The sequence below is a fragment of the Haliotis asinina genome, chromosome 15, assembly GCF_037392515.1.
Source record: "Haliotis asinina isolate JCU_RB_2024 chromosome 15, JCU_Hal_asi_v2, whole genome shotgun sequence".
Taxonomy (NCBI): Eukaryota; Metazoa; Mollusca; class Gastropoda; order Lepetellida; family Haliotidae; genus Haliotis; species Haliotis asinina.
The window spans coordinates 31,602,507-31,617,043 of record NC_090294.1 but is presented as its reverse complement, the minus strand read 5'-3'; the positions used below and the strand labels follow the sequence as shown (position 1 = coordinate 31,617,043).

The window sequence follows — 14,537 nt, the reverse complement described above, 5'->3', positions numbered from 1 at the left end:
AATATCCCTTCCCTCCCCCAATCCCTCCACCCCCTAAATCTAGAAAATTAATAAAAAAACATAAGCCATCTTGACACATTAAAACTCTGTCAAATAGTCCTAAATATTCATGTGTTCATAATGAATACAATCAATTTCTCATTCACTGTCAAGATATGATCACTTTAATTTCATAGATGAAGATTCCAAGGGTAAAAGAGCCATCACATTCTTGAACAAAAATATACTGGCAACAGTTTGATGTTTCAAGTCCAAGAAAACAAGGTCAGATATGGCAGCAAGGACTTGGTTCTAACACTGTCCAAAATAGGGGGCTTCATTGAGTAGACAGTTTTTTCCACACACCATGAACAGAAAGATGGTGATTACTAATAGACAGTATAGAGGTTAGGGAAAAAAGTGTCTATTTAAATAGTTTGTTATTTTGTATGGGACTGCTAACCACTGATATGAGTTGGGCTATGCCGGTTTCTGTGTGCCTCCAATCTTTGATATATGACACCTGAACAAGTTAAAAATGTCCAGTCTTGAGTGGCAGAAAATAAACATGCGGTCCCAAAAACCATCATGGATAGAAAACTAGGTTGCCAGTTGAAAAATTCTGATAATATGCTTGTCTATACAGTATATTTGTCACATTCAATTAATTTCAGATTCACAATCCTAAAAAAACCCAAATTCTTCTTAAGCCTGAGTATCAGACTTAATTACAGCCACAAATTTACTGTAAATCACGAAATTTTTGTGTTATGATATTTTTGCAAGTGGCGACCAACAGACGTTTTTGCATCACGATATTTTTGCGACTTGCCTAATTTTCAAAACATAGTTTAGTTTGACAGTTGCAAAGCTTACTTGCATCTGAAAGTTTTATCTGAAGTAAATCCAATCACATATTAAAGTTTGCCGCTAATCTTGAACACCATTCAGTGGAGTACTTCCGCATGTATGAAATTAGTGATGTTTTCCTAAAAACAACACTTGCTGCATAGGCCAGATAAGCTTAAAACAGTTCAAAGGGATTAAATGGAATGAATCAAATAAATTGGCACTGATGAAGGACCAGTTTAGTCAGTGCCAGCGAAGCTCTTGATCTCCAGATAAGTGTCATGAAAGCTATCCATGCCCGCTGGATGGTCTCAGCCTTCCAAACAGTCTCCAAGAAATGTGTGTTGCGTGGTTGGCACCTGTGTGGAGTATCGGACGTACTGATTGAGTGACTTTTGTTCAGGTATGCATTGTTTGACATGTGACACGTGAGTACGAGTAATGCTAGCAATTAGTCATTCCTCACGTTGTTGTCATTGCCTGTATTGTCTAGATCTATTGTTAATTATATGAAGTGGTGAATAATAAAGTGAAGATTACATTCTACCAGCAAATTGCGTCATGATATTTTTGCGAGCTTAAGTCATTCGCAATTTTCGCAAAAATATCATGCTCGCGAAAATTTAATGATTTACAGTATCAGTTAGAGACAGCTAAACATACAGCCTACAAATGAGTTCTTCTCAGTGAAGAGATAAGTGACTGCAGTCAGGATTTGATATTTTATATTGGTGAACATACTGACTTTAATCTGGGTCCAATTCAATGATTGTGATGTTTCTCTACAGGGTAATCACAGGTCACTGCATTTCTGGCCTTGTAGCAGTCCTGTACATATAAAACCTGGGGCAAAAATACAATATACATAAAAAAAATAGGGGAGCAGTGATGCATGAGATAGGACTTCTAGTTGGAACTGAATGCTTCAGAAACAGTTTCAGAATCAATAATAATTTTATACATATGCAGGCATCGCACCATAAAAACAGTCTTATTTCCTAATGTTTATCCATGTGACTTCATTCTCTGACATCAGCTGAGAGTCCCCCTGCTATCAGGCACAGACTTTGTTGTATGTAGAGATGATGTTGTAGAACGGTCTAGTAGTTGTGTCTATTGCCAATGGTGGTGTCAGCTGGCACCCCCCTGCAGTCCACAGCCAGGGCAGGCAATATTGACAGTCAGATAAACATTACACACAACAACTGGGGACAGTCTCTATGGCAATTTAACATATTGATTTCTGAAGTTATGTATTCTGTTGACAAAATGATTTTGCGGACTCCACACTTCTGTATCATATATTGGCTGTTTCAAACTACAGCAGACCACTACATGATGAAATAATTCCCCCTGTACTGCAGGGATAAAATTACACAGTGACCACAGTGACAGACCACCCACTTGGTTCTGCAAATCTTTGTTAAAGCTTGTGAATTATCATGCCTTGATGACTTCAGTGCCACACATGGAATGTCACATTCCCCACAGCTGACCTAAAGACTGGTCTATACATAGCTGAATTATTACAACAATTATTTCACTTAAGTATATCTGCTAAATACACACCATACTGGCAGAGGACCTAGTGTACATGGTGTGCTGTGAAATGTCAGTCGTTAGAAATTACCTGGCAAAAGAAACTTATCACCTGATGTGATGGCTCATAAACGAGACACCAAGACATATATGATAGAAATATTGTTTACTATACAAAATTGAACTATTTACAAAGCATGAAACAGAATCACCAATGTCCAATCAATAGTAATCAGCTCATGCAATCTAGCACAAGAGACAAATTGAAATCTTACTCAATCCCAGACAATTCCCAAGATGTGTTTCAAATCACATTATGGTACTGTCCAAGCCTTCTGTAGTGTGTGTGACAACCCCTTCAATCGACACATTCCAAAACATGTCTCCTCAAGGATGAAGGTTGTTACAGGATGATGTCAGCAGAAATTCTGTGCCACATATCCAAGAGGACTTGTTCAAACTGCTGTAAATTTGCTGGTGGAGGATGCTGTTGTCTCGAGATGATCCCACAGATGCTCTCTCGGATTCATATCCAGAGATGCGGCCAGGGCAGTATGTTTTTATTCACATTGCTGAGGTTGGCTTGTATGGGGATGGCAGTAAGTGGATCAGCATCGTCCTCTCGCAAGATCAAACGCCTTGGCTGTTTGATGCACAGATGCTAACAAAATTAGTCTCAAGCCTCCGTCTCTGTACACTTGATCAGTCAAATTTCCATGAAGGATGACGAGTCATGTTCTCTGCTGACCACAAATCCAAACTCTACCAAAAGGTGCACCTCTTGGATAGTCACTTACTCCTACATCTGTAAGCATGAACTCGCCCATCATGTTGAATCGACTCTCGTCTGGAAACAGAACTCTCTTCCAATCATGTTGCTGCCACTGCCACACAGTTTGAGCCCAATATAACCTGCACTGACAGTGTCGTAGAAACTGGTCAAGGCCATTCCATAAAAAAGGACGGTGAGCTCTGATGTCAGTAATAGGGAGTCGTCATAGTATGGTCTGCTGATGGAGTGTCCAACGGCCGTTGCCATCACAAATCTGTTCTAAAGCTGTATTGTCCCGAAGGAGCAATCTTCAGCTGGTGTGGTAACCCTTGGTCTACCCGTTCTTGTACGGTCTTGTGTCTGGCTTGTCTGTTGCTAACAATTCAACAAGTTGCTGATTGTTGCTTGGCTGTAATTGAGTGAGTGAGAGTGTTCAATGTTATACTGCACTAAGTAATATCCAAGCTATATAGCAGCAGCCTGTAGATACTTGAGTCTGGACCAAACAATCCAGTGATCAACAACAGGCTATGTGTCAACCAAGCCTGCAAGCTTGACCACCCGATCCTGATAGCTGACTCTTACGACAAGCATGGGTTACTGAAGACCAATATTCTAACCCGTACCTTCATGGGTGGGTTGCACATGAAGACTCTTGCAATGTGACATGGTGAAGCCCCCATTTCTGCCATACCAATGGCTCTGTCATGTTTGGCTTGTGAAACTCTCAGCATTTCTTTGATGATCTTTCTGATCTGGATTTATGCCACAATTGTACACATGTGGTTTCAGCAATATCTTGGGGGAGAGCAATCTAACCTGGGTTTGTGATGTGACAAGTAAATGCTTTAACCATGAGGCCAAACCCACTGCCCCAGAAGTTCTTATAGCGAAGCATTAAGTTGTATTTGAAAATAATAACAATTAACCATGTAATCTTGATTTCACATACAGCAGGCTGGACTTGCAGTGATGGTGCTGGTCAGAAAAGACTGGATCGACAAAATTCCTTCCATCTGTCCATGTTAAAGTTTCAACACAAACCTTTAACCTGAGAGAATTGACATAAAGGCTGAAATATACTGAACTATGTTTGGATAACCTAAGCAATTTCACATTTAAATCAAATGCCTCTTGTTCCCTGAACCTTCAGCAACATGAAGTAACCGGACACTATGTTCATCATTGTGGTAAAATATGTTATTACCCTGGGCAATATTCTGTGCACAATGAATCATTATTAACTATTGATTGATATGAATGTATTTTCTACTGCCAGTTCAAACCAGTATAAATATGGTGCAGAATTGAATACATGACAGAAACACTGGTCACATGACAGACTTAATTCAGGAATATTCATTAAACATGTAATATTATGAAAAAATCCACATCATATCAGTATATCAGAAACATCATTTCAGTTTCTTGGTAATTCATAGCCTTTATATAATACCACAACACCTGTTGACTGACACTTCTTCGTCCTATCACTTAATCATATAGCTAACTACTACGAAATTGTTAATCTACACCACACAATTAACTACTACACCTTTGTTATCAACTATACCACACAGTTAACTACGCCACTTAGTTAACCACTACGAAATTGTTAATCTACATGATACAGTCAATTACACCATACAGTTAACTACTACACCTTTGTTATCAACTATACCACACAGTTAACTACGCCACTTAGTTAACCACTACGAAATTGTTAATCTACATGACATAGTCAATTACACCATACAGTTAACTACTACACCTTTGTTATCAACTATACCACACAGTTAACTACGCCACTTAGTTAACCACTACGAAATTGTTAATCTACATGACATAGTCAATTACACCATACAGTTAACTACTACACCTTTGTTATCAACTATACCACATAGTTAACTACGCCACTTAGTTAACCACTACGAAATTGTTAATCTACATGACATAGTCAATTACACCATACAGTTAACTACTACACCTTTGTTATCAACTATACCACATAGTTAACTACGCCACTTAGTTAACCACTACGAAATTGTTAATCTACATGACATAGTCAATTACACCATACAGTTAACTACTACACCTTTGTTATCAACTATACCACACAGTTAACTACGCCACTTAGTTAACCACTATGAAATTGTTAATCTACATGATACAGTCAATTACACCACACAGTTAACTACTACACCTTTGTTATCAACTAAGCCACACGGTTAACTGCTACATTTCTGTTGCCACACAGTTAACCAATACACCTTTGTTATCAACAACACCACACAGTTAACCTCTAGAAACTGTTTATCTACACCAAAGTCAACTACACCACAGTTAACTACTACACCTTTGTTATCAACTAAGCCACACGGTTAACTACGCCACTTAGTTAACCACTACGAAATTGTTAATCTACATGATACAGTTAATTACACCATACAGTTAACTACTACATCTTTGTTATCAACTATACCACATAGTTAACTACGCCACTTAGTTAACCACTACGAAATTGTTAATCTACACCACACAATTAACTACTACACCTTTGTTATCAACTATACCACATAGTTAACTACGCCACTTAGTTAACCACTACGAAATTGTTAATCTACACCACACAATTAACTACTACACCTTTGTTATCAACTATACCACACAGTTAACTACGCCACTTAGTTAACCACTACGAAATTGTTAATCTACACCACACAATTAACTACTACACCTTTGTTATCAACTATACCACACAGTTAACTACGCCACTTAGTTAACCACTACGAAATTGTTAATCTACACCACACAATTAACTACTACACCTTTGTTATCAACTATACCACACAGTTAACTACACCACTTAGTTAACCACTACGAAATTGTTAATCTACATGATACAGTTAATTACACCATACAGTTAACTACTACACCTTTGTTATCAACTAAGCCACACGGTTAACTGCTACATTTCTGTTGCCACACAGTTAACCAATACACCTTTGTTATCAACAACACCACACAGTTAACCTCTAGAAACTGTTTATCTACACCAAAGTCAACTACACCACAGTTAACCACTACATCCTTGTTATCAACTACACCACACAGTTAACTACTACAATTTTGTTATCTACTACACCTTTGTTATCAACTACACCACACAGTTAACCACTACAGCTTTGTTATCAACTTCACCTCACAGTTAACCACTACACCTTTGTTATCAACTACACCTCACAGTTAACCACTACAGCTTTGTTATCAACTACACCACATAGTTAACCACTAAACCTCTGTTATCAACTACACCACACAATTGACCACTAAACCTTTGTTATCAACTACACCTCACAGTTAACTACAGCACAATACAATCCACTACAACTATGCTGAACCAACTACTGAACCCTGTACTTATCAACAGCCATTTCTCAGTTGGCTGATGCATCAATGTTCAGTCAAAAGCCCAATGCCAACTAATAATGAAATTTGAAATTTCTTTTCATGGAGTTGCAACAACTTGATCAATACCACACAACAGAACAGTGTTCATGAAATATGAAACAAAATGAAAAAGCCATAATAAGCAATACTTCTGGCAGGTACACTACCCAACCATTGAAATCATATATATCTCATACAATGACAGGTGATAACCTGCTGACAAGGCAGCAGGCTTCTTGAACACTATGTACAGAACATAGGGTGGGAAATGTTCACCATGGCATCAAGCAATGAAACCCAGAAACTTTTAAATCCTACAGGCAGGTTATACTAATGACACTAACACTGTGCAACATGACATAAGTGGATTAGCTGACTAAGTGCCCCTAATACAACCCTTTTACAAGCCAAGTCAGAAAGCCCTGCTCACCTGTACGTGGAGTGGTTTGTTTGGGTCCAGAAGATCTCTACTGCGCTGGCTGCTGGAACCACTTGCAAATTTCTTGGGAATTTTCCTTTTGGGTTCATCATCTGGCACAGCGTCGACTTCATCAGCACCAGCATCATCACCATCATTAGCTCCTTTGGTTGAGGAAGCAGCAACCTCTTCCTCGATTTTCTTCTTCTTTGAGAAAACCATGTTAAATAGTGAGGCTGGACACACTTATCATTGTCCTGGTCTTGTCCTGACTGAAGAACACAATGCCACTAGAGATAAGATGTTTTAATCCTCAGTTCCACAAAGTTGAGTCTTCAGTCTCAACGAGCCTCTTAAATTTGCCATCTGCTTCTATAACTTAATTTACATTACTGATCCTTAATACACAGCATATGGAGATTTTCATTAGAGATGATTGGACTGGATTCATCACAGGGCTGCCCTGATAACAGCCATGATGTAAACTGCTCCCAGCAATTAGTGTTGGAACTGCCGGCTCACTGGAATGTTACCACAGTAGTGTGTACATGTAGAGATCCCACATGCAGCAGATGGAACACAGTAAGATACCACACCACACAGTACTGCAGCAGCAGCACACAACAATGGGAGACTGTGAATATGCTAATTAACATGCAGTTAGCACAGCCAGCATTCATACACCTCTCTGGTCCAGGAAGGGTCAGTTGTACATTTTCATGTGGGTGTTTGTCGCAGGTCCATTTATCACAATCTATATGACTTGATGTGTTCAGACACAGCAGACACAATTATCTCTGGTAGGGAAAACAGTGTGACAATCACATATTAACTCCAACATCCAAGGATTCTCTACCACAATAGTTTCCTTCAACCAACAGTCAGTTTCCCTCAGTTGTTGCTGTCACCTGTAGTCTCTGAGACGTGTCATCACTCTTCCAGAAACATCACAGCCATAAACTTGAAGGGAAAGTTTTCATTGACGACTTAAACTTTCATTGATTTTTATCCCTGCTGTTTAGTATCTGACTGATCTCTGTGAGGACACCCAACTACACTCCCCAATCTCACAAACACATGCTCTGGTATTCCTCATATTCTACAAGAAATCATTTACGTCACTTGTTTCAATTTCATCTGACAATAAATTCTCTTTTCTATGTAGCTATTCAAGCATAACAATGTTTTATTATTGTCAATCGTCAGCTGGGGCCATTCTGAATGCTCCTATATCAAACTGCCTTCAATACGTTCCTTTATGACAAGCCAATGAATGATTCTGGCATAATATGACAGAATGGTTGGTGTGACATTTAGGCATCGTGGCGCAGTACACACAAGTTACCTCAGTAAGCAGCTGTCAGATGATGAGAGGCAATAACTTCATGGCTTCATATACCATTGCCTGACACAAATGGCTGGGGTTGAGTGTTGACTCTGGGGACTAATTGTCTAATTAGAAGCTGATGACTAACTTACCAGAGTATTTTCTAGGATGTTCATCTAGTTTCTGTTCTCACCCTTTGCAGGCAGTTAGCACATCTGAGTGAAATGCAGAATTCCTGCCTGTAGTTCTTAGTTTGTTGTAGGGCCATTAATCAGAGTTAAACAATGTGAGTGCCAGGAGCAGGTGGTGGAGCACTATACATGTGGGATCAGATCAACTTATGCCCTGCTGTCTCACAGAAACATAGGATGTAACTGATCACCACACATGTCATTACCTCTTCCTTCAGAGATTCTACACACCGATTACTTCACAACTGTCATTATGAACATGAGGAATACTTGGAAGTGAATCCTGCATCAAAAGTTGGCATATAACATCTGTTCCCACCTGACATTGTGTTCTGACATTTCAGTAGAAACATACCATATCACATACACAAATGCTTCATACATGAATGTGACATGATTCTAGTGCCATCTACAAATGAAATGTGAAATCAACATAACACATACATACACTCAAACTTGTGAAATTAATTCAAGAGAGGAAATACCTCCCACAAAAAAAGAAAACAATTACAGGTTAAGAAGAACTGACTACTGCCCCATCTGTGAGTGAAACATGAATACAAGATACATGTGGCTAAAGAGCCCTCAATCCAGGTGACAGCAAATATCAACATGAACAGATGTCTTTCAAAATGAATTAATCAGTTGAGATAGGAAATAGAGGAAAACAAAAAATACTCAATGCCTGGAATTGATCACTTGCATGTGTTATTGGTCACAATGCCTCCATTATGCTGGAGGTAGCATGTTTACGTAGGTGTAATTATGAAGCTGCACGGCAGATGGCAACAGCTGGGAAACTGACACGCCTGTCTCCATACCACCACAATCTAGCAGCAGCAACTGGAAACTCACATACATACACCATTAAGTAGGACAGCAGCAAATCCCAGGCAGAAGCAATTGTACAGATGTTGCAGGAAGCCGGTTAAATGTTTCACTGTACCAGTGAGTGAGTGAGTGAGTGAGTGAGTGGGTGGGTGGGTGAGTGAGTGAGTGAGTGGGTGGGTGGGTGGGTGGGTGAGTGGGTGAGTGGGTGAGTGAGTGGGTGAGTGGGTGAGTGAGTGAGTGAGTGAGTGAGTTCCACTGTACCAGTAAGGGAGGGAGGAAGTGAGCATTGTGTCATGTTTATCATCAAGGCATCACCATCAAGACTCTGGGCCATGTACACTCAATCAAAATGAGAATGAGCACAGATGTGCCAACCAGCATGAACCCACGCCTGGTGAGAGTTATATAAATGATAAGGTGGAACCAACAACAGAATAGGCAAACAGATTCTTGTGCACATCTCTAATATAAATCACTTTCAATATAATCTCCTTCACACATTCAGTGAAACATGGTCCAGCCAGTGGTAGCTAGCATGTGCAGGATTACATTGATCAATCAAGTCAATGGTTAATCACTTTAGGCAAACAACAGCTACTGAAAACTCAAAAAAAACCTCTTCACTGACTTCTTCTGGAGTGGACTGCAAGGAGTATTTATTCAGTTACAGCTTTCATTAACTTTCTAAGGAGCTATAAATAAGTCTGCTTATTTTCAGGAAAATGTTCTGCTGAATTCTGCAGATATAAATTTCTGTATCTGTTTAACAAGTATGTATCTGACTGAAATTATAGAGGTAGGACAAGTTCAAGGTGAATATGGCTAGATGTCAAACAGGCTGCCAGACTGCCAGAAAGTCATGAAGGAGTTGTCTCCCTCTATCTGACCATCTGATGCATCCAGGGACTGTTTCACAACACACACCAGAAAAGTGTAAACAAGTGTATCTGTTAAACATTTATGTGTTAAACAGCCCTGCTTTGACACTACTATCTCTGTGAACAAAATAGGACAGATGTTCCCTAAACTTGTCATTTCATTACTACTTTCAATAGAATAATCAACTGTATTAATATGAACTATCAAAAAGTAAAGTGGAACTAATGTTACATGTGAAACTCATCATTCTGGCCTGATGCTAGCTGTGAGTTTGGTGGAGTGATATTTATGAGTGAGAAAGCTGAACCATGACTATCAATAATATGAGAGCCATGCTAGCCTAGCCTGACATGACAGGAAAACCCTGAATATGCAGGGATTATTATAGTATGTTTAAGTTCATTTCTCACAGCTGTTTGAAGTAAATAGGTGTATGGGTTTTAATTGAATTTCTTCTGTTTATAGAAAAACCAGTAAATTCTCAATCTTTGTAATATTTGAAACTGTCTGTGGTTAATAGCAGGACAATTTTTAAAGATGTTTTTTCCCCAAAAAATAAAAATGAAGAATTGAATAAATTATACATCACAACCATCAATACATAGATACAGTTAAAGTCATGTCGCTTGTGAGCTATCTTCCACAACATGTTTGTAGATTGTTGAGCAGAAAATGTAATGGCAGACCCAGGAGTGTGACCCTGAACTAGCTCCCAGCAGCCAAGGCTTGGTGCAGCACACATTCAGATAGTTTACTATGCTTGTTTCGGGATACCTATCTGGAAATTTCCTTACTTCCATAAGCTTGGGATGTGTGGGTTCTTTACCAAAAACATGGGCTCCTTCTTGCATAAGCAGGGTATCCACCACAAACAGAAATCCTAGGTACGCCTTTAAAATGACATGGTACTTGTACACAGAACTTATAGGTCACATGCAACCAAAAAATCAAACGTAATTCAACCTCTTATCACTTATTCATGATATATGAAATGCATTACTGATTAAGAAATAAACAAATAAGCAAAATTATAAGCATATAATCGCAAATCAAAAGTGTAATATTTTGTACTTAGATTTACCTCCCTCGAAACGAAGCAACCGCAATACTGAACCCAGTCAGAGCAGGTGGATGTGCACTCAAGTGTAACACACTTCGGCCACTGGCTCATTTGCCAATATGCTTAGCCGGCTATTTATGTATGGCTTATAAGCCCGATAGGTGTTAATCGCATGTGGTCAGTGATTGAAGTTGTGCATTGCATATTGTCATTAGACAGGCAGACACATAAGAGACATTGAGTTTTCTCTTTGAAACAGTCTGCTTATCACAATCAACATGTCGTTTTTTTAATGTAACAAGTAGATTATTTACTTGTTGTTTATACAACCAAGATCAGACTACTGCGCACGACCTCATACCCTGGGCAGGAATACTGTTTCCGCGAACCTACTCACTGCACATGCGTTATGAGCACAGCACATCATAGCTGTTGAAACCACATTCTCCTCCAGCACTGGAAAATTAGTGAATTGTTTGAACTCTGGCCTTTTTTCATCTTTTTTTTCCAACTTCATAGGTTGAATTGGCATTTTTGATAATTTGTTTCGTAAGTGCATACTGACAGCACCTACCCGACATCTTGCACCTGACACCATCTGTGTGACATCTTGCAACAGACACTATCTACCCGACATCTTGACAGCATCTCAGTTTCTCACAGGAATATAATGTTCAACTTACCTGAAAATCTTGTGGTTTCTGTGATATCTTTCCACGAAGGCGACGAGAGCCCATTTTCTTCTTCTTCTTTTTCTTCTTCATAGGCTGGCCTGTAGCAGGGTCCACAGCACCATCTACCATGTCGCCGCCTTCTTCCTCTTCTGCCTCTTCCTCCTCCTCTTCTCCAAAATCACCAATCACTGTGCCTGTACACATCATAGACAACTGTATAGAGCCCTCTTCCATCATACTTGTTACACATTCATCATACTTCTTGTAGTTTTCTGTTTTCTGAGCCCAAATGAAATTAAAAACCACAAAAACAAAAATATAAAGTTGTTTCTATTTGCTAAACAAAATAGATTACAAATACTTCCAATAATGCTAGACTGAATTAACTGAATGTAGTCTGTGCGAACTGCAGACAACTCAACTAGAGAAGAAAGCCTTCTCAGACAATGCCACTTGAACATATATTCCCGTCCCATCCCAAACCCTCCTTCAACACAAATTACTTGAATAAACCAAAACAATACAATGTCAAAGAAATAGCACTTATATTTTCATTTTGATCAACTGAAGCAGATCAGTTAGCAACAGTCTGCTGTCCTGTCCATCAAAAAGAATGTGTCCACAAAGGGTAATTTCTAAGACAAAAGCAAACAGAAGTAACTGTCAGTATTCGTATAGAATTTGTCTTGTTTTGGACAAAAGAAGAGTTCAGAGATTGAAAAGATGATCTTGGAAAAGGTCCTCACCTCCTCCCATGACCCCTGCGTCTCCTCCTCCACTCCCTTGACCCTTAGGGGGACAATAGGTAATCTTCACGCTCACCTTGGCCTGCCACACAAAAATGGACCAGTGTCACACAGGAAGACTCTAGCAGTTGTGTTAGACTTCCAGTCACTGTAAACACATCTTCCACAACATTCTCAAACTACTTAATCTTTGGCAATACACAGCATGTCATTGACTTCATTATCTTGTTCCTTTTGAATTCGTGTTTTTTTGTTACCTGTCGTTAGCCACTCCCGCACTTTGCTAACAGACACTGAACTGAATTTGGAATATCATGTAACATTTCTTTGGTTGGTATGATCAGAGTGGGTACACTTAAATCCTTTAAAGACGGAAGCCATTATCACTGACACAAACATACGAGTCAATTTTTTGATTCAATGGCTAATATTTATTTATACAAGTTACCTGAACCTTAAACAATTAAATACATGAGGTTAAAAAAAACAGAACAATCTCAGTCAGCAGAAGCAGAGCTTAACATTTCTGCTGCAACCATTCACCATGTGACTAAACCCTCGTATTGAACACCCCCCACACATGTACCTTGGTCAGACATCTTACACGAAATTAATGGAAGCTTCTTAGTGTGGGCCATATTCAGTTGAACTTCTGAACAAACAATGTGGGAAATACAACAACATGTGTGTGATGGCAGCAATTATCTGTGTGTATCTCCACTAGCCTGTCACGGTAACATCTTGCCATGCCACCAACAACCAAACCTTCTTGCAACAGTAGCTAAGCAATGGTTCCTGGGGGAATAATACATGATTCTTGGCTGATTCATTGAGTTCCTGGTTTGGCAATATGTCTTCTGTTACAATATGGATAACAATATGGATAACAATCTTTAAATAAACAGAAAGAGCATTGGAGCATTGTCCAGGATGAAGCATATCAGCAGACTCTGCAAACATCCATCCCCATATATATGATCATCTAGGCCACAGCAAGACTGTTGGCAGATCCTATCTCGTAATAGTCACACTTAGATGACCATATTTTCTTCACAGTCAGCTATTAGGACAAGCATTTGTACAGTCCTAGATTTGCCAATTACCAAACATTGCACAAAATGTGCTAACGTTTAATGAGAACACTAACATTAACATGGCATGCGATAATTAACACACTAACTGTGATTGCTGATACACGCTGCCCTTGAAGACTGCCAACTACTGATGACTTCCACTGTCTATCCTCACACTGATGAAAGATGACAAAACTGGACAAAACTGGATGGGCAAGTACAGCCACATATTACTGTGCTAGAATTACTAACACAACAATATTCCCTTACCTAAAACCATATCATTTCTTCAAAAAAATTGTCTGTGTGCCAGTGTTTCCATGAAGTGAATCCTGTGTTGAGGCAAGAGTGTCCAGTTTTACCTGACTGTGTGGTCCTGATATTCCACAATAAGAAGGCTGAAAGCTGCCTGACCCCCACTGCTGTCAGCACACCACACAGCAGGCTAAGCACACATCTGACTACAACTACACCAACTGGCCAATTTGCCCTCTTCCATGTACATAGTTCCTGATATCGACAAGGCTAAACTGCAGCCACACAAACTGTTTTATGATGCAAAATCTCCAGCTGTTGGCATATTCGAGATTTGATTGATCCATTTAAGGCAGTCATACAACCTTCATCTAGACCACTACAATACAGTGTAATTGACAACCATTGATTGCTACTTATCTACATTGAGAAGTAAGAGAACATAAATTATTCAGATTCAGAATTTGAGTTAAAATAACAAACAAGGAACAATA

The 14,537-nt window shown here is 39.2% G+C and overlaps 1 protein-coding gene across 2 annotated transcripts in view; it reads right to left on the bottom strand.

Moving 5' to 3' along the window:
• LOC137266081 (myoferlin-like) overlaps positions 1-14,537 on the bottom strand; it is a 108,693-nt gene that overhangs the window by 70,256 nt on the left and 23,900 nt on the right. For both annotated transcript variants that reach the window (XM_067801581.1, XM_067801582.1), the window contains exons 5-6: positions 12,716-12,797; positions 11,979-12,163 (exon numbers count right to left, since the gene is read on the bottom strand). In XM_067801581.1, coding sequence (XP_067657682.1) covers positions 11,979-12,163; positions 12,716-12,797 — 267 coding nt within the window. The remainder of the gene's footprint in view (positions 1-11,978; positions 12,164-12,715; positions 12,798-14,537) is intronic.